The following is a 20,072-nucleotide window of genomic DNA, read 5'->3' on the forward strand; positions in this document are numbered from 1 at the left end:
ACCACTGTATATATATGTATGTATGTATGTTTTTATGTTGATCTAGTATGTGAACCATCCAGGTATAGGTATAGGTAAAGGTCCAGTTAAGTTCAGTTGCAGATGACTCTGGGGTTGTGGCGCTCCTCTTGCTTTACAGCCCAAGGGAGCCGGCGTTTGCCTGCAGACAGTTTTTCGGGGTCATGTGGCCAGCATGACTAAGCCGCTTCTGGCGCAACGGAACACTGAAACCAGAGCAGTGCATGGAAATGCCATTAACTTCCCACTGCAGTGGTACCTATTTATCAACTTGCACTTTCTGGTGTGCTTTTGAACTGTTAGGTTGGCAGGAGCAGGGACCGAGCAACGGGAGCTCACCCTGTCGCGGGAATTTGAACCGCCGACCTTCTGATCAGCGATCCCAAGAGGCTCAGTGTCCGGGCATAGGGTGGTACAGACGTACCTTATTTTGCAACTGGGATGCGTTCCAGAGCCCCGGCCGCTAGCCGAAAAGGATGCAGGAAAAAGCGCCGCGTCTGCGCACACGCGGAGCGGTTTGTGCTTCAGCGCATGCGTGAAGCGTGGTTTAGCGCTTCTGCACATGCGCGAGTGGCAAACCCGGAAGTAACCCGTTCTGGTACTTCCGGGTTTGCCGTGGACGTTCGCCGGAACGGACACTTGATGAGGTGGACGTTCGTAAAGTATTACTGTATATAAATTCAATTAATAATAATAATAATAATTTCATGGGAGTTATTCCTGGCAGACAGTGTATCAGGTTGAACATGGGGTTGCAGGCTTTTACTATATGGATCTCACTGGTTTGTAACTGGAAGTGTTAAAGGGATTTGCAACACGTTTACTCTTCAGTCCCACTGGACGTACTCCTAAATTGTGCATAGTGTCACCGCCATAATTTGTGTCGTGCAAAAGCTGTTTCTTGACTGGCAGAGCACAGCACTGGGGCACAGGAAGCTGTAATAATAGGAATGAATGAAACTTTCACATGTTGCATGCAGACAATAGAAAGGTAAAGGGGATCCCTGACCGTTAGGTCCAGTCACGGGCGACCCTAGGGTTGTGGTGCTCATCTCGCTTTACTGGCCGAGGGAGCCGGCGTACAGCTTCCGGGTCATGTGGCCGGCAGGACTAAGCTGCTTCTGGCGAACCAGAGCAGTGCATGGAAATGCCGTTTACCTTCCCGCCGGAGCGGTACCTATTTATCTACTTGCACTTTGATGTGCTTTCGAACTGCTAGGTTGGCAGGAGCAGTGACCGAGCAACAGGAGCTCACCCCGTCGCGGGGATTCGAACCGCTGACCTTCTGACCGGCAAGTCCTAGGCTCTGTGGTTTAACCCACAGCACCACCCGCGTCCCTGGCATATAAATACATGGAAACACGCTGTTTACCTTCCCACCGGAAGGTATTTATCTACTTACACTTTAACATGCTTTCAAACTGCCAGCTTGGCAGGGAGCTCACCCCTTCGTGGGGATTCGAACCGCCAACCTTCTGATCAGCAAGCCCTAGGCTCTGTGGTTTAGAGCACAGCACCACCCGCAGACCATAGCAAGCTGTTATTGTTAGTACCTGTACAGCTCCATCCATTGAGAATGCTTGTGCTTTAATTCTTTTTTTTGTATTCATGCTGAGGATTGATTGCAAGCTCATTACACAAAGGGCTGATAAATCTAATAAACAAATAAATAGTAATGTGAGCTCAAATCCCACACAGCTTCATGTGTGATAGATAAATTCTTGCTGTTATTGTTCTTCGTTCTGCCAGAGCCACTTGAATTCCACGCAAACCTAGGATCTGAAAATTGGTGCGAAACTTTGCACACCAGAAATATACAAAGTTGCCTCAGCTGTCTAGTGGGGAAACACCCTGACAAGTTTATTGACTGTCTGAATGAGCAAGTCAGAAAGTGATTGGAACTGACATCCCATGATTTGAAGACTTATCCTGCAGGTGTTTAGCTTGCTTTCTCTTTTAACCTCACTGGTTTCATTTCAGCCAGCTGTGGAGAATCTTTGGCTCTCCAGGTTTTCGCTGAACTACAACAAAGGTGACCAAGATGATAAAGTGTCTGGAAAAATAGAATGGGTGAAATTATAAGATGGTAGGTTTCAGTTGAATATTAGGAAATGCTTATTGACAGGGGTGGGGGGAACCTGAAGCCCTCCAGTTGTTTCTGGAATAAAACCTCCCTAATTTATTTTTGACTAAAGGGCCAATCTGCCTGAAGCAGATGGGTGTTGGAGTCCAACAATATCTCAAGGGCCACAGGTTCCCCACCTGTGCCCTAGAGGCTTGAAAACCAATCATCGCTTTGTTTTTTTGTACCCAGAGACTATTGCAGGCATAGGCAAACTTGGCCCTCCAGATGTTTTTCGACTACAACTACCACCATCCCTAGCTAACAGGACCAGTGGTCAGGCATGATGGGAATTGTAGTCCCCAAACATCGGGAAGGTCAAGTTTGCCTATGCCTGGACTATTGGATGCTCAGATAATATTCCTATTGTCTGATTCCACCCTTCTTCCAAAAATCACAGGGCAGTTTACGGTTAGTGATGCAGGGGCTGTATTCGGAATTAACTTCAGCTTTCTGGAGACTCTCCAAAGACAGACCCATATGTACAATTTATTATAGTCATCTATCCTAGATGTCAGTTTAATGGAAAGGCAATGTTGTTCAACACAATCACAGTGCCTCCTGCCCTGATGCATAGAAAACCACAATCTATCTGTAATGGGCCGCCATGCCAGTCTCTGTGTCTGAAAAATGCTCTTTAACAAATTTCATCGCCCTTTTAGTCAATGGGGGCCATGCAACTTAGGGGTGGGGTGAGGACCGAGGTCACGCTCCATCTTCTACTTTTGTCATGCAACAACTACCTGTGGGATATTGCGATCCGTCATAAACCAAGCCCAGACACACATGTGGAATTCTCAGAGGCGTGTTTCTAAAGTTAACAAGTGGATTTATTATAAACATCTGTTAAACCCAATATGCTTTTAGAGAGAGTCCCAAAGACCCTGTAACTCTGCAATAAGATGTCTTTACAGGATCTGTCATGGAGTTTGGCATTTATTGCAGAACTGAACGCCATTCGTCATAATCCCCCCCAGAGCATCGAGGGTCAACGTCTAAGGACACCTTTCAAAAGGTCACTTTGGCATCCCGATGAAGCAAATTTCAAAGTCACCCTCTACCTGGCTCTGAATTCTTTCCAAGAAGTGGTGAACTGAAATCTCAAAAGAGTTTTTACAGGACCAGTTTCTGTGCACAGAAAAGTCAGATGTTTTTACAGTGTTGGCAACCAATTTCCTACAGACATCTTTGGTCTGTCCTGAGGCAAGCTCCCTCTTTCCTGACTGCCCACTCTGCTGTTATACCATTGGCCAGGGGACCAAGATCACTGTTGGACTATGACTACAGCCCCTGGAAGTATGGCTGATAGCCAGGGATGATGGGAGTTGTAGTCCAACAACAAGCGTAGGGTACCGTGCTATTATTATTAAATGTTTTCATATATGCTGGAAGCCGCTCAAGGTGTCTGGAGCAACCCAATAAGATGGATGGGGTACAAATAAATTATTATTATTATTATTATTATTATTATTATTATTATTATTATTATTATTAATTGGCTACCACTGCTTCATGCCTTCCTAGAGAGAGATGACCTGGCCATAGGCACCCGTGCCCTAGAAACACTCCTGCTTTTATTAATTGCTTTTGTGTATTTTAGTCGTTATGGCTTTAAAACAATCTGCTGCTTTGTTGCTTCTACTGCTTTCCATTATGAAATATATTTCTTTTTTCGTTAAGCCCTCCGGAGACTTTTGCAAAAGTTGGGCAGTAAATCCCTAACAGCGCCCTCCTACGCACGTTTATTCGGAAGTTAAGTCCCCGCTGTGTTCAATGTGGGCTCACTCCCAGATAAGTGTGAGTGGGACTGCCGCCTCAAATGAATAAATAATAGAATTGCAGAGTTGGGAGGGACACCGAGGGTCATCCAGTCCAACCCCCTGCAATGCAGAAATGCAGTCTACTCCAAATGAAGCACGTGGCTAGTGAGCTGTGTTCTCTTTGGGGGTGAGGGTGTCACAAGTTGTGCAGGCCTGATCAAAACCTAGGCCCCTTCATGCTTTTTTTCTTTTTGCTCTGAGAATCTATGTCCGTCCGTATCCAACACCCTTTCTCAATCTGACAACTGCAATGCGCTCTATGTGGGGCTACCTTTGAAGGTGACCCGGAAACTACAACTAACCCAGAATGCAGCAGCTAGACTGGTGACTGGGAGCAGCCGCCGAGACCACATAACACTGGTCTTGAAAGACCTACATTGGCTCCCAGTACATTTCCGATCACAATTCAAAGTGTTGGTGCTGACCTTGGAAGCCCTAAACAGCCTCGGCCCAGTAGACCTGAAGGAGCGTCTCCACTCCCAACGTTCAGCCCGGACACTGAGGTCCAGCTCCGAGGGCCTTCTGGCGGTTCCCTCACTGCGAGAATTGAGGTTACAGGGAACCAAGCAGAGGGCCTTCTCGGTAGTGGCACCCACCCTGTGGAACGTCCTCCCATCAGATGTCAAGGAAATAAACAACTACAGTATCTGATTTTTATAAGACATCTGAAGGCAGCCCTGTTTAGGAAGTTTTTAATGTCTGATGTTTTATTGTGTTTTAAATATTTTGTTGGGAGGTGCCCAGAGTGGCTGGGGAAACCCATTCAGATGGGCAGGGTATAAGTAATAAAGTACAGTGGTACCTTGGGTTAAGTACTTAATTCATTCCGGAGGTCTGTTCTTAACCTGAAACTATTCTTAACTTGAAGCACCACTTTAGCTAATGGGGCCTCCTGCTGCCACTGCACGATTTCTGTTCTCATCCTGAAGCAAAGTTCTTAACTCGAGGTACTATTTCTGGGTTAGCGGAGTCTGTAACCTGAAGCGTATGTAACCTGAGGTACCACTGTATTATTATTATTATTATTATTATTATTATTATTATTATTATGAGTGCTGGGGTAACCAGCTGCAAAATGCTCCCTTTGCTGGCTGGCTCTGGAAAGGCTGGAAGGAGATATCATGGCCCCAAGCCATGTAGCTCAGCCCTGAGCCATGTAGCTCTTAATCTCAGGGCTATGGGTTCGAGCCCCACGGTTGGGGGTCGGACTAGATGACCCACAGGGTCCCTTCCAACTCTGCAATTCTGTGGTTCATATGATCTTGCATTTGTCTAATGCCTGTTAGCTGCACTCTCCACATAGGCAGTTTTCAGATGCTTCCTTTCTCCTTAGGAACAAACAGGGTCATAGGAAGCTGGCGTTTTACCAAGAGCATTTGTTTCCCTAGCGCGGTATCATCCACACATACCGACAGTGGCACTTCAGAGTTCAGTTGGGGATGTTCCCAGTCGTATCTGCAGAAGCTGGGGATTGAACCTGGAACCTTCTGAATGCAAAGCAAGAGGCTCTGCAACTGAGCTACAGCCCTTCGTTCTACCTACAGCCAGCTAGCAGAGACAGATACCCCCCAATAGCCTACTACCATGAAGCCATGCTCCATTTTGTACCACAGGCAAAAGACCCAAATATCCTGGAGGCCGCCTCTTCAGACCGTTTGAATCTTACAACTGGCCACTCACGTTAAAGGAAACAGCGACAGCATGGAGGCAAACTGCTGCACTGGGGAAACTTGGGCAATTTCATATCTACATGCCAGAGACGTTATAATATGACCGAGGAGGGAATCAACTCCAATGGCTGTCATGCCCTGCTCAGGTCAGAAAGTCTCTCTCACCCCGAATCCTCCAGCTCTTGCAGAAACACAGACATCCTTAACCGCCTTTAGCCGCTTGGCTGCCCTTTATAGTAAGTTAAGATTGCACAAGTCTCTTCCCAGTGGGGAAAATGAGGCAGAGAGGTTAAAATGATGAGTCACCCGTCATTAAACAAAATGTGGGATCTCTTCACAACTCCCAGTCTCTGTGTAAACAGTTCAGTATTGCTATTTTGCCCTGTCAACCGCACAGATAAGGGATGAACAGCTTCATTCTGGCATTGTGCCGTTTGGGAAACAGATTTATCCATCAACATTCCCCCTCCCTCGCCCTTTCTGCCTCTTCCTTGCCAGGCACAATATAGCATCGAACAGGCAAGGGGGGCAAACAAGGGCAGTACATAATGCCCCCGGTGCTGATGTCATTGCCGGTGCCCACAGGAAGAGACTCGTCCCTTCCCAATGATGCATCTTAGAAGAAGGGCAATTGGTTGACACGGAACCAGAGATCTTCCTCAGTCCCTACTAACACCTGGCCCACAAACCAATCTGTCACACATCCCTAATCTGGAGTTTCGACATACACTGGTTAGTCTGTTAAGCAGAAAACTAGCTTTGTAATTCAGGTTATTAGCGCACGATTCGTGAAGCGGGCTCGGAAAGGGAAACCCGCGTCCAGACACGAACCTCAGCGCATTGTTGCTATGTGTAGCGGAACGGGGGGGCAAAGAGGCCCCGCCTACTTGTACCGTATTAACCGGATAATTTTATTGTTCATAAAATCCGAGGCGTGTGGGTGAGAGGAGTCGACGCAGAAGCCATCGCTCATGGCGATTTTCAGTACCTCCTCTACAAACACCTGGAAACTGTTGATCTGCTTCTTGGCCGGCAGGACCCACAACCTCTTTAAGTTCTGCCTGGTGTACTCCTCTTCCGGCAGCCCTTCCACGCTGGCAACCCAATCCAAGGTCACGTGGTAGGGATCCTGCAGGTAGCTGGAGATCGAGGACAGGTTGCCGTTGAAACAGTAGTAGAGTTTGGAGCCCAGAAGTTTGAGGAACAAACTGGAGGTGCTGAAGATGTGAGCGTTGAACACTTCCATGTTGGAAGAGGACAAGCTGTAGATCTGGGGAGCTTCCCGGACGGTGAAGTGAACCGTCTGAGTCCTCTGGTCCAAGCTGATGTTGAGCATGGCGTTCTTCTCTGCCCTAGAGAGCTCCACCTCCTTCTCCTGCAGGGCCTCGATCAGCGGCTGGACCTGGTAGAAATCTGCTTCTCGGCGGAGCAGGCCCATTTCTTGGAAGTCCTCTGGGAGGTCCAGGTGGGAGGTTCTCAGGAAGTTGAGGATGTAGCGGAAAACCTTGCCGTCCCGGTCAATGAAGCAGTTGCCTTGGCTGTCCCTTTTGGTTGGCAGGTTCCCGCTGAACATAGCACCCAGCATGGAGTCTGGGAAGCTTGTCAAGGTGGACAGGGATGTTGTGTACAGCTTCCCACCAACGTTTAGCGTTATAGGCTCTGACATGGTGGGGGGAAGGGACGTCCGGAGCAGATCTAGGATGGAAGGAATGAGCATCAGACATTAGCACATGCATCGTTTAGGGGTGGGATTTTTTTGGGAGGGGGAGAAACTTGAGTGCATTAAAATTCTTCCATTTACCTCCCTCTTCAATCCTCTTCTGGTGGAGCAGAAGAGGTAAAGGAACAAGAGGAGGAGGAGGAGGTGTGAAAGCCCTTGACTCTGGAACAGATTAATCCGTTTTGCATTACTTTCTATGGGAAAGCGCGCCTTGGTTTTGGAACGCTTTGGTTCCAAATCTGGAACGGATTAAGTTTGTGAACCAAGGTATCACTGTACCAGGTTACGGAAAGGTGTGTTAGGAGTCAGAACTTTCAGACCCTCTTCAATCCATTATGACACGGCATGCTGAACCCTTGCATGTTATGGAAGAGAAGAATAACAGTTGGCTGCGTGAATGGGCCTTTCCCCACGACTCTTTATTCACTGCGTCAGGTGAGATCTGAGGCTGGAAAGACCATTTCACCGACCCATCCGTGAGGTAAGACCACTTGGGCAAAGATTGATCTTGGAGGGAGTAAGCCAATTAGGGTGTCAAGGGAAACACGAGGGATAAGAAATGCAAGAATTGTTTTGCTGGATGAGCACAAGTTTTCTGTCTGCATTCTAAGGCTGGATCTAGACACATTAAAAAAAACGTTTTGGGAAAACACGTTGCAAAGCTCATAATGGGAAATCACATTAGCGACGGATCAAACTCTACAGCGCCATCTGGTGTCGTGGTGTTATAACACATTTAAAACCAATGTAAAAGGTAAAGGGGCCCCTGACCATTAGGTCCAGTTGTGACCAACTCTGGGGTTGCGGCGCTCATCTCGCTTTATTGGCCGAGGGAGCCAGCGTACAGCTTCCGGGTCATGTGGCCAGCATGACTAAGCCACTTCTGGCGAACCAGAGCAGCGCACAGAAACGCCGTTTACCTTCCTGCCGGAGCGGTACCTATTTATCTGTTTGCACTTTGAGGTGCTTTTGAACTGCTAGGTTGGCAGGAGCAGGGACCAAGCAACGGGAGCTCACTCCATCACGGGGATTCGAACCGCCGACCTTTTGATTGGCAAGCCCTAGGTTCTGTGGTTTAACCCACAGCGCCACCCGTGTCCCAAAAACTAATGTAGCTGTGTCCTAAGTCCAACAGTGGTCAGCCATATATTCCTAAGAAGGTAGTCCACCATCTAATTCTTACAGTGATCAAACTGATAGATGCCTCTTATGGGAAGTCGGGAAGCTGGGTCTGATTTTTGCTTTGTCTATTCTTTTATTGTTAAATTGCTTCTAAATATTTTAGAGGAAGCGATTAATAAATGGAACAAATAACAAATAAATAAAACAATGTGAAGAATGTGTATACCGCTCAACAGAAAGTATCTAAGTGCAAGGAAGGGCATGTAAAAATATGTAAGACCGAAAATTAGAAATCATAATAATAAAAACCCTTCATTGTATGTTGTATCAGCCGTAAACTTCTAAACAACAATTCAGCTGGGGACGACCTGAGTTGTTGTTGTTAAGCCTCTGAAGCGCAAAATAATAGGTGCCCATTGCCAAGGGGACAAAATGCCATTATGCTGGTGCGTAATTAAGAGGCAAATACAGTGGAACCTTAGTTCCTGAACGGCTTAGTTGCCAAACAAATCGGCTCCTGAACGCTGCAAACCAGAAAATAAGTGTTCTGGTTTATGAATGCTTTTTGGAAGCCAAACGTCTGATGCGGCTTCTGCTTGTGTGCAGGAAGCTCCTGCAGCCAATCGGAAGCCGCGCCTTGGTTTTCAAACAGTTTCGAGAGTCGAACGGGCTCCCGGAACAGATTAAGTTCAAGAACTATGGTACCACTGTAATAATACCCCGCCCATCTGGCTGGGTTTCCCAGCCACTCTGGGCAGCTTCCAGCAAAATATAAAAACATAATAAAACATCAAACGTTTTAAAACTTCACAATACAGGGCTGTCTTCAGGTGTCTTCTAAAAGCAAGGTACAGTGGATGCTCGGGTTGTAAATGTGATCTGTACGAGAGGCACGTTCGCAACCCACAGCATTTGCAACCCGCAGCGCCGCGTCTGCGCACGTGCAGATTGCAATTCGGCACTTCTGCGCACGTGCAAAGCGCGATCTAGCACTTCTGCACATGTGCAACCGCTGAAACCCAGAAGTAACCTGTTCCAGTACTTCGTGGTTTTGGCACGTCTGTAACCTGAAAAAAACGCAACCTGAAGCATCTGTAACCCGAGGTATGACTGTAGTTGTTTATCTCCTTGACATCTGGTGGGAGGGCATTCCACAGGGCAGGTGCCACTACCAAGAAGGCCCTCTGCCTGGTTCCCTGTGGCTTCACCTCTCGCAGTGAGGGAACTGCCAGAAGGCCCTCTGAGCTGGACCTCAGTGTCTGGGCTGAGCAATGTGGGTGGAGACGCTCCTTCAGGTATACTGAAGTTTAGCCATCCCTGACTTGAGGCCTACATAATACCTGGAGGATAACTGAAACGCAGGTAGGAAACTGGCCCCCTTGGGTGAAGAATGTTGGTGTGCATATGAGTCGAAGGTCACTGGTGAAGGACCTTTGAGTCCTATGTGGATATTTGCTTCCTTGACCTGCTTTGCGCTTGTGGTCCGACCCGACGGCCTAGCTTTGAAACAAGTGGCTGCGCTGATGAACTTTTGCTCCTGCGCAAATTCCACCCCCTTTGTTTTTAAAATAACTATCTGCAAAGCAGGGGCTTAACTGACCTTGAAAAAATGTCAAACAACTGGTCAGAGCCGTTCTGTATTTAACCTGAAGCAAGGATACATCTCTGTGTGGAGTGATGGCTAACTTGGTGGGACGGTTTTGTGCTTGTCTACATAGGAAAGGCTATGAAAGAGCCATAGCTCAGTGCAAAGGAATGAGACTTGTATGCATATACTTATCTGAAGTTTAACATTTTAGTATGTTTTTATATATGTTGGAAGCAACCCAGGGTGGCTGGGGCAACCAAGTCAGATGGGTGGGTTGAAGAAGAAGAAGAAGAAGAAGAAGAAGAAGAAGAAGAAGAAGAAGAAGAAGAAGAAATCCCTCCTTTAGGAGAGAAATGTTGGAGGGCAAGGGCAAATGGCTGGATACAGAAGACTCTTACTACAGTCGTCCCTTGGAAGTCGAACGGAATCCATTTCCGGAAGTCCTTTCAACTTCCAAAACGTTCGGAAACGAAAGCGCGGCTTCTGATTGGCTGCAGGAAGCTCCTGTAGCCAATCGGAAGCCGCATCAGATGTTTGGCTTCCAAAAACAGTTCGCAAACCAGAACACTCACTTCTGGGTTTGCAGCATTCGGGAGCCAAAACGTTCGAGAACTAACTGCTTGAAAAACAAGGTGCAACCGTATAATCTTATGTTCTGAAATCCCTGGAGTCATTGTCAGTCAGTGCAGACCAGGTGAGTAACCTGTGGCACTCCAGATATTACTGGACTGACTCTCAGCATCCCTGACACCACCACTGGCCATGGTGTCTGGCGCTGATGGGAGTTGTAGTTGCAGTTCAAGACATCTGGAGGATGTCAAATTGGCAAAAGCTTTGTTACGGAAGTGCCATCTGCAACAACAACCTGCAGACGTTGATGTAAGTTCCCCTGAGGCGTACAAAAGTGTGTTAGACATGTAAATACATAAGCAACATTAAGGCCACTGTGGCCTCAACCACACTTTAAAACCTATCCTTAAAAAAGATATTCCTTCCAAAATATCTCCATGTTTATCTTTGGGGTTGTATCGTAAGGCAAGGCGCAGCTAATCAAGGTATATTTGCACATATCCTGTCTGATATTTTTGGCCCCATCTCGTTATACCTTTAATCCCTTAAAACCAGTCCTACCTTTAAAGATAAGATCATAGGTAGATCCAGGTTGGTGCTCTTAGATAAAAGGAACCAGCCGTGTATTAACAGATGATTTACCAATTCTGGCTTGCCGTCTGCCTTCAGCCACAAAAACTAGAAAACTGGTTCAGCCGTCAGGGTCTGCCCCCTGGCCCGATCCCAATCATGATTACTCAGAAGGAAGTTTCTGTGAATTCAGCCAAGCTTATTCTCAATTAAGTGCAGAGATCGTGGCAACCTTAATTTAATTTTACCTTGCCTCTAACAAGCCTGGTCTAGCTACATTCATCTTTCCAAGGAGCTGAGGTCCTGCAAAAGGTTTTGCGTGCAGCTCAGATCTTGCGATGATCTTGGCTTTCAACAACTTCACATTTAGAAGAAATTCTAATGTGGACCCAGCAGACAAAAGTCATATCAAAACAGATTTGCCAGAAAGTATAGCATCCCTCTTTCTCCCTAAGATAGAAGAAGTTGTCAGACTATTTGCCCATTAGCTACTATTTCCTACTCTGACTAGGAACATCGCTTCATCGTCTCAGACAGAGCATCTTTACCCTCTCCTGTTACATGTAACCTGGCAGTATCACATTAGTGTTTAAAAGTTCTAAATACTTAAGCTCCAAATATCTGAAAGGCCTTCTCCTTCCCTACAGATCCTCTTAAGATCTGCAGAGAGAATCCTCTTGGTAATTTTGTTGCCCTTGCAGGATCGAGGTGGTGGTAGTGGGTGTAGCAAGGGACAGGGTCTTCTCTGTGGCGGCCCCTAAACTATGAATTTCCCTCCTCACAGAAGTGCATTTATAGTCGTAAAGGTAAAGGTAAAGGGACCCCTGACCATTAGGTCCAGTCGTGACCGACTCTGGGGTTGCGGCGCTCGTCTTGCTTTATTGGCCGAGGGAGCCGGCTTACAGCTTCCGGGGTAATGTGGCCAGGATGACTAAGCCGCTTCTGGCAAACCAGAGCAGCGCACGGAAACGCCATTTACCTTCCCGCCGGAGCGGTACCTATTTATCTACTTGCACCTTAACATGCTTTCGAACTGCTAGGTTGGCAGGAGCAGGGACCGAGCAACGGGAGCTCACCCCCCACAGCGCCACCCACGTCTGACTTCATTGTACTACTATGAAAACAGCAAACAGTCGCAGGGAGAAAGTCAGGCGGGCTAAAGCTCAGACTTTCAAAAAAGGTTAAGAATAAGAATAAGGTTTCTTTGGATATGTGCAAACAAGAGGAAGAACAAGCAAGCGGTAGGTCCTCTGAATGGAGAAGACAGAGAGATGCTATTGGGTGAAAGAGAGAAGGGAGCACGTACCTACTATAAACGAATTCAAATCTCCACCCAAGCTGCACCCAAGGGTACTAAAGGAACTTGCGGATATAATCTCAGAGCCTCTGTTTACAATCTTTGAGAATTCTTGGAGAACAGGTGAGGTTTCTGCAGACTAGAGACTAGAGATAGGCCAGTGTAGATCCTGATAACTAGCGAGAGATCAGCTTGACGTTGATACCAGGAGAAGTCCTAGAACAGATAATTGAATGGTCGGTCTGTGAGCACTTATAAAAGGATGCCTTGATTACTAAGACCCACATGGGTTTCTCAAAAACAAGTCATGCCAGAGGATAGAGTTACAAGCTTTGATAGAGGTACAAACTTGGTGGATCAGGGGAATGCTGTGGACATAGTGTATCTTGATTTCAGACCTTGACAAAGTCCTCCATGATATGCTCCTGTTAAAGCTGGTAAAATATGGGCACGACGAGGTAACTGTTAGGTTGATTTGGAGTTGACCAAACCCAAAGACCACTCACTAATGGTTCCTCATATCATCCTGGGAAAAAGTGACAAATGGAGGTGCTGCAGAGATCTGTCCAGGGCCCCTTGTTGTTCAACGTCTTTGTAAATGACTTAGAAGCAGGAATTGAGGGGATGCTCATCCAATTGGCAGATGACACCGCAGAAGACAGAATTTGAATTCAAGATGCCCTGAAAAGATTGATGAACTGGGCCAAAACAAAGTAACAAAACGCATTTCAGTAGGGACAAATCTAAGGTTCTAAACTTAGGCACCCCCAACCTGCCATCCTTCCAGATATTTTGGCCTACAACTCCCATGATCCCTAGCTAACGGGACCAGTGGTCAGGGACGATGGGAATTGTAGTCCAAAACATCTGAGGGCCGAAGGTTGGGGATGCCTGTTCTAAAAAACCAGCTGCACAAATATAAGATGGGGGACATCTGACTTGACCGTAGTACGTGGGAAAAAGGTTCTTTCACATTACCTGTTATCCAATTCCTTTTCCAAAACAGGAGATACCTGGGGCCTTCTGCATGTGAGACGGATGTTGTACAAATGAGCTGGTCTCTCCCTAGAGTTTGGATGGTGTTGTGAGCAGAATGAGAGACCTGGATCTCAGCCCCACCTCGGCAATGGAAATTGCTGAGAGGCTTTAGGCAATTTTTAATAATGGTTTCCCTTCTCCAAAACAGAAATGATACGGTCTGCTGCAGAGGGTTTATTTATGTCTCATTCATGGCCTGCCTGTCTGCCTCTCCTCCAAAGCAGATGGCATTTTCATGCAACAACAACTTTGCGAGGTAGGTTAGGCAGAAAAATAGTGACTGAACTCAAAGCCCCCCGGTCACCTTCACAGCTAAAGCTGTGGCATAAAATTGTGTTTCAAACTTCCAAGGCCATCTCTCTAGCCACTGGACTATCACAACTCCCTATAATGAGTAAAGAAAGAAAAGAGTCTAGGTTATAAATGGGTATTTTTATGTCTCTACGCAAACACACATCTGAACGATCTCAGTAACTTAGAGCAGAAATAAGTACTGCAAAGAGATGGAGAAAAGTAAAGGCGTTTGCATGCAGAGATTGAATAAAAAAATGATCAGACAGCACAAAGTCTAAAAACAACGGGGTTTTAAAATTATGGGATGACAGCAGACTTTGTAATAGAGCTGGGTCCTTTTATGGACTATTGTAAGATAACTTATGGTGGGGGAAATAATATGAATATACCTTTTACTGTTGTGTAGGGGCCTTGTTGCTCTGTATAATTTAAGAGCGGTTTACAAACTTGTACATAATGTTGGAAGGCATTTAGATAGGGACATGTTGATATCAACAGTTTATGTAAGCGTGTATACGCTTGGGAGCACCTTTGGATACCAAAGTGGAAGGACAATGTCAAACCGGAAAAGGACCTGGTACACATCTGCTACCTTGTCACCTTTAACTGCCTGACAGGTAGAAACTCAACAGATGCAGTTCTCCTTTCAGAGGAACTTTCCGACAGTTTTCGTGAGAAATGTAACTTCTGATCCAGCTGGGTTTTAAAAGCCCCCCCCCCTCCCCAAACAAACAAAAAACCCCATCAAGGTGTATCATGAACCTTGAGCCAAAGGCATGTCTCTGAGGGGCCCAGCCTTTGGGATCCCCCTGCTGATCTCTCCTGCGACCAGCCAGCATCCCATTCATTGGAGGGCTTCCCCCCTGCATCCTCCGCCCTCTTTTGCGCACCTGGATCTTTCGCATCACTTACCTGTCGCGCTGCCAACCTGCTGGACCACTGTCGCAGATGCTTCTTTGGGGTGGGGAAGGGGAGAGAGAGGGAAAAAACACGATGGGAAAGCTTGGGTGGACTGGGGAGGGGGGGAAGAGAGAGAGAGGTGGATCTGCCCTGCCTAGGAGACGAAGGGAAACCCCAGCCGGCCGCAATGCTCCGTGGGAACTGTATTTCCTGGGCGCCTCCGGTGCCAGCGCCGCGGGCCGGGGACGGGACTACAACTCCCAGCCGGCTCCGGGGCAAAGGCGGCCGGCGATCAGCTGGTGTTAAAGGGGACGCAGCCCTGGAATTGTGACTCGGGGGGAGGGAGGGGGGAAGAAAACAAACCCACAGAGCGAGCCCATCTCCGAAAGCAGCCGGAGGTGGTTCCGTGGTGATGCGCGCCGGCTGCAGCAAAGCAGCTCCTGGCGCTTTCCCTCTGCACCACCAAGTCTGGGTGGGTTGGTTTTTTTGCAAGCGGGGCGCTGGAGGAAAAGTGGGGCGTTGCTATTATTATTATTATTATTTGCAAAGGCGTCTTCTGCACCTGGAGAGAGAAGTAAGTGAACGGCAGCCTCCCTCCCTCCCTCGCTTGCTTGCTTTCTTGCTCGCCTCCCCGTTTTGCGCAATGGTAACGCGCGCGTGCAGTGCGGAAGGCTGCTCTGCGAGGAAGCGCCGCTGGGTTTTGCAAGCGGGAGGGGGAATTTCTCCCAGGGAAATGGGCGCAGGGTGGCCCCATCTGGTCCTTCGGGTTTGGGGAGCTTCCTCGGCTCAGAATCTCCGTGCGAACCCCTCTTTCTTCGTGGAGTTGGAAAGGGACCCGACGGGTCATCTAGACCAACCCCGCGCAATGCAGGGATCGCAGCCGAATTCATGGAGGTTAGGTGCGGTTCTGCTAGCCATGTTTAGCGGCAGTATATCCCTGAGTGCTTGATGCTGGGTGGCAAATGATGGAAGAGGGCAGTTGCCCTGTTGCCCCCACTTTGTGGTCTTTCCTGAGGGGTCTGGCAGGGAAAGCAACCATCGATCTTTGGGTTAATGCAGCTGCGCTCTTCCTATGTTGTCTTCTAGCTGCTTAAGATGCACTCTGCACATGCTCAGTGCTGCTCTTTTTCCCCTGGAGGATGACTTAGAATCGTAGAGACGGAAGGGACCCAAAGGGCCACCAAATCCAACGCCCTGCAATGCAGAAACGTCATCTCTTTCAAGGCCGAGATGTGGTTTTGGGAATTGATTTTGGAGCACAATTCTTGATTTTTTGTTCCGGTCACTCGTTCTTTTCCCTGGGGGTGCCGCCCTCTTGTGAACTAAGGAACCATATGGTCAGGTTTTGGCGAGACAGGTGAGTCTGCAGAGGGAATAGCAAATGTGGAAAGATGGAGGAATGTTCCTGCAGCAGAACAAACAAAAAAGTTGTCAGGCTTATTGACATGATGCAAGAAGAAGTCCAGGGGGAGTGCCAGTGGTGAGGCTGCCTCGTTGCTAACTCAGACTGAAATTCATGCTCTCTCCATTCTGTCACCACCACGTACTTCTGTAATAAGAACGGCTGCAGAATTACAGCCATCAGAGAAGTGCAGTTGTGGTGCAGTAAATAGATGCATTTATTTATTACGTTCTGCCATTTCTTTTAAGGAGCGCACAGTATTGTGCAAGGTTCTCCAGCCTAGTCTAGTGGTTAGAATGTCAGACTAGGACCTGGGAGACATGGGTTCAAATCCCCACGCAGCCTTGAAGCTCCCTGGGCGTGCCCTCGGGCCAGTCTCTGTCTAACCTACCTGGCAGGCTTGTTGTGAATTGGGCATGTCGCCTTGAGCAAATTAGAGGAAAGACAGGGTGTCGATGCAATAAGAAATAGATGTGCACCTGTACGTTTTATCCTTGCAATAATCTCGTGGGTTGGTTGGACAGAGAGAGTGATTGGCAGTGAGCTATGTGACAAGAGTGGGGATTTGAACCCAGGGCTCTCTGGGATGCTAACCACTGTGCAAACACCAGCTGTAAGTCAAGTCTCCTGCGAGGAGGCTGGATTAGATGGGCCATTGGTCTGATCAAGCAGTGGCATGGTTTAGGGGAGCGGGGAGGTCCCGGGGGCCATGGCCCTGGGTTCAAAATTCTGAGGGGGTGCAACCAGGTGCCCCCGTGCAGGTGCTAGCTTTTGGGGGACCCTCGCTCTACCCTGGCAAAGGCAGCAGAGCAGCCCAAGCCCACAGTGGGCAACCCAGCGCAGCCCGGGCCAGCACTCTTCTTCGTGAGTGTCAGGATGAGTCTCCCACCAAGGGCTGCGTTGGCTGGCCAGGCTCCACCCTGCGTGGGTGGGTGGGTTGTGCGACGTGGCCCCGCTTAGCTCAGGGGGGGTACCTTCTGGTGCCATTGGTGTCTTGCCTGCCCCGGGCACCAGCAACCCACGCTATGCCACTCTTCTTAAGTTCACTGGGCGTCCTCTAGCTTGGAGCTGCAGTCCCAAACATCTGGGGAGCAGCAGGTTGGGGAAGATGTGTGTAGGCCAACAAAAAGAAGCCACCACACTTTGAACTTATTGACTGTCTTGGCATAGGTGTTATGGCTGTTATTAAGATGACTTGGGTGCTTTCATGAAGGCTAGGTCTGCCATTGACTATCGGCCATATTAACTAAAATTGTGTTTCTGTAAATAGGGGCCTCAGTATACCTGTCATTACTGGGCACAAGCTGGGTAAGAGAGAGAGAGAGGGACTGAGACTGGCCATTTTCATTATACCTTACTTGTAGGCTTCTCTGAGTCATTTGACTGCACACTGCCGGAGACATAAATCTGGGAGCGGTAGGACTTTGACCCGATTCAGAATGACAGTTATGGTATTTCTGAGATCTGGTACTCCGCTTTATACTGAACAAAATACTCGCCCTCTTTTTTATGATGCATACTTTCTCTTTGCCAGACGTGTATTATAATTATGGTATAAAATCCATTCATTTCAAGTTGTGCAAGTGTTCCATATTCACTCCTTTTCATTTCTTGTGTTTGTGGAATCCGCAGAAATTTCTTCCAGGTCTGTTTGATGAAAGAAAATGATGGTTTTGTGAGGCAAAGCAAATGATTATTCAGAAATGGCAGTAATAAAAACGTGTGATCATATGCAGACTTGCTTGGGAGGGAAAAGCCCACCACTGTGGGACTTAACAACTTCTTCTTCTTCTTCTTCTTCTTCTTCTTCTTCTTCTTCTCCTCCTCCTCCTCCTCCTCCTCCTCCTCCTCCTTGTATTTGTACCTTGTCCATCTGACTGGGTTGCCCCAGCCACTCTGGGCAGCTCCCAACAAAATATTTAAAACATCAGACATTAAAAACTTCCCTAAACAGGGCTGTCTTCAGATGTCTTCTCAAAGTCAGACAGTTGTTTATTTCCTTGACATCTGGTGGGAGGGTGTTCCACAGGGAGGGCGCCACTACCGAGAAGGCCCTCTGCCTGGTTCCCTGTAACCTCACCTCTCACATTGAGGGAACCACCAGAAGGCCCTCGGCCCTGAGCCTCAGTGTCCGGGCAGAACGATGGGGGTGGAGATGCTCCTTCAGGTATACAGGGCCAATGCCATTAATCAGAAAATATGCACAGGATTGTTGATCTTCAGTTTTTGATTCAAATTATAACCTTCCTTCTAGGCACTGGTGGAGGAAGAGGGGTGTGTGTGTGGGGGGAGCGTACCGCCCCTGGCTGCGCGATCCTGGTGGGGTGCCATCATGGCTGCCCACACTGAGCGCCCCACCCCCGCAGGTGCGTGCCACGCCCCCGCCTGGTCTCCGCCCCCACCGGTGCCGGAGCATGAAGCTCCGCCACTGCTTCTAGCATGCAAAGAAGGGAATGGATCTAGCGTGAATTCTTTGTCTCAGAGTTATGATATGAAATCAGTTTTATTTTAATTTATTGTCCGTATATTACAATTATATCCTGCCCTTTCTCCCAAAGGAAGCGGGTGTCATTTTTCAGGAACGCCTCATCTCTGCTTTTGCGTATTATGAAAGAGTCTGTCTTTTGCAAAACCTTATTGTGTGAAGACTGCTAATTTTTTAAAATTAAAATCCTTAATACAAGTTGGCAGTAGTCAAGGAAAGCAATGGGAACAAAGTCGTACAGAATGTGAAGTAAAACTTTCTGAAAGCATGGGATGATCTGTCTTGAGTTAAGGTTGGAGACAATGCATCCCGTGGATCTAAAATAGTACATTTCTGAGCACAATTCAAAGTGTTGGTGTTGACCTTTAAAGACCTAAATGGGCTCGGCCCAGTAGACCTGAAGGAGCGTCTCCACCCTCATTGTTCTGCCCGGAGTCTGAAGTCCAGCTCTGAAGGCCTTCTGGCTGTTCCCTCACTGCGAGAAGCAAAGCTACAGGGAACCAGGCAGAGGGCCTTCTCGGCAGTGGCACCCGCCCTGTGGAACGCCCTCCCACCAGATGTCAAAGAGATAAACAACTACCTGACATTTAGAAGACATCAGGGAAGTTTTTAATGTGTGACATTTTAATGTATTTTTAATCTTTGTTGGAAGCTGCCCAGAATAAATTGTTGTTGTTGTTGTTGTTGTTGTTGTTGTTGTTATGTTGACTCGGGGCTGAAGTCAAACGGATGTGTTAACAGCATAAGATATTTGGCACCAGCTTGGCTGCAGGAGTTGCCGGAAGGAGGCGTACAAGGCGCCATTCAACTGTCTTACAGACTGCACTCTGAATTTGTGTAGCAGTTCCTCCTGAGTCTTTCTTCTCCCAGAGATATCCCACAAGGCAGCGGAGGTTTAGGGCCAGAGTTTTCCTTATTAAAGATGGGCTCCCTTCCCAGGTTGACAAGCCCTTCACTTCCCTCAACACCACAGGCAGAAATTGCCTTCTTGATCGTTGGACCCAACCACTATTGTTCTTGCCTGCTCAATCCTCTGGAGCTTGTCTTTGCTTGCAAGGGAAAACCCTAACTCATGGGTAGGCAAACTAAGGACCGAGGGCCTGATCCGGCCCAATCACCTTCTAAATCCGGCCTGTGGACGGTCTGGGAATCAGCATGTTTTTACATGAGTAGAATGTGTGCTTTTATTTAAAATGCATCTCTGGGTTATTTGTGGGGCATAGGAATTCATTCATTTTTTTCTTCAAAATACAGTCATACCTCATGTTACGTTTGCTTCAGGTTGCGTCCCACGGCAACCCGGAAGTACCGAATGGGTTACTTCTGGGTTTCGCCACTCGCGCATGCGCAGACGCGCAAAATGGCATCACGCGCATGCGCAGAAGTGGAGAATTGCAACCCGCGTGTGCGCAGACGCGGGTTGCATTCTTTTCAGGTTGTGAACGGGCCTCTGGAA

General features: G+C 47.9%; 2 protein-coding genes across 8 annotated transcripts in view; one reads left to right on the forward strand and one right to left on the reverse strand.

Annotated features, from left to right (window-relative positions):
• Window positions 1-6,043: 6,043 nt before the first annotated feature.
• On the reverse strand, window positions 6,044-15,109 carry KCTD21 (potassium channel tetramerization domain containing 21; the record flags this gene model as incomplete). The annotated part of the gene is given in 4 exon segments (XM_082219469.1): window positions 6,044-7,325; window positions 14,742-14,865; window positions 14,868-15,082; window positions 15,085-15,109. Coding segments are annotated over 4 exon segments (1,176 nt in total). The 3' UTR covers window positions 6,044-6,513.
• USP35 (ubiquitin specific peptidase 35) overlaps window positions 7,581-20,072 on the forward strand; it is a 44,881-nt gene continuing 32,389 nt past the window's right edge. The window contains exons 1-2 of one of the 7 annotated variants that reach the window (XM_082219038.1): window positions 15,236-15,303; window positions 15,816-16,086. Coding sequence is in view for 2 of the 7 variants with exons in the window: in XM_082219034.1 (XP_082075160.1) it covers window positions 15,142-15,201 (60 nt within the window). In the remaining 5 variants the exon portion in view is untranslated. Of the gene's footprint in view, window positions 7,832-13,673; window positions 13,792-15,124; window positions 15,304-15,696; window positions 16,087-17,401; window positions 17,548-20,072 lie in introns of those variants that run through there. The other 6 variants (XM_082219039.1, XM_082219036.1, XM_082219035.1 and 3 more) reach the window with 6 other exon arrangements.

The sequence above is a fragment of the Podarcis vaucheri genome (genome assembly GCF_965113315.1).
Source record: "Podarcis vaucheri genome assembly, chromosome: 4".
Taxonomy (NCBI): Eukaryota; Metazoa; Chordata; class Lepidosauria; order Squamata; family Lacertidae; genus Podarcis; species Podarcis vaucheri.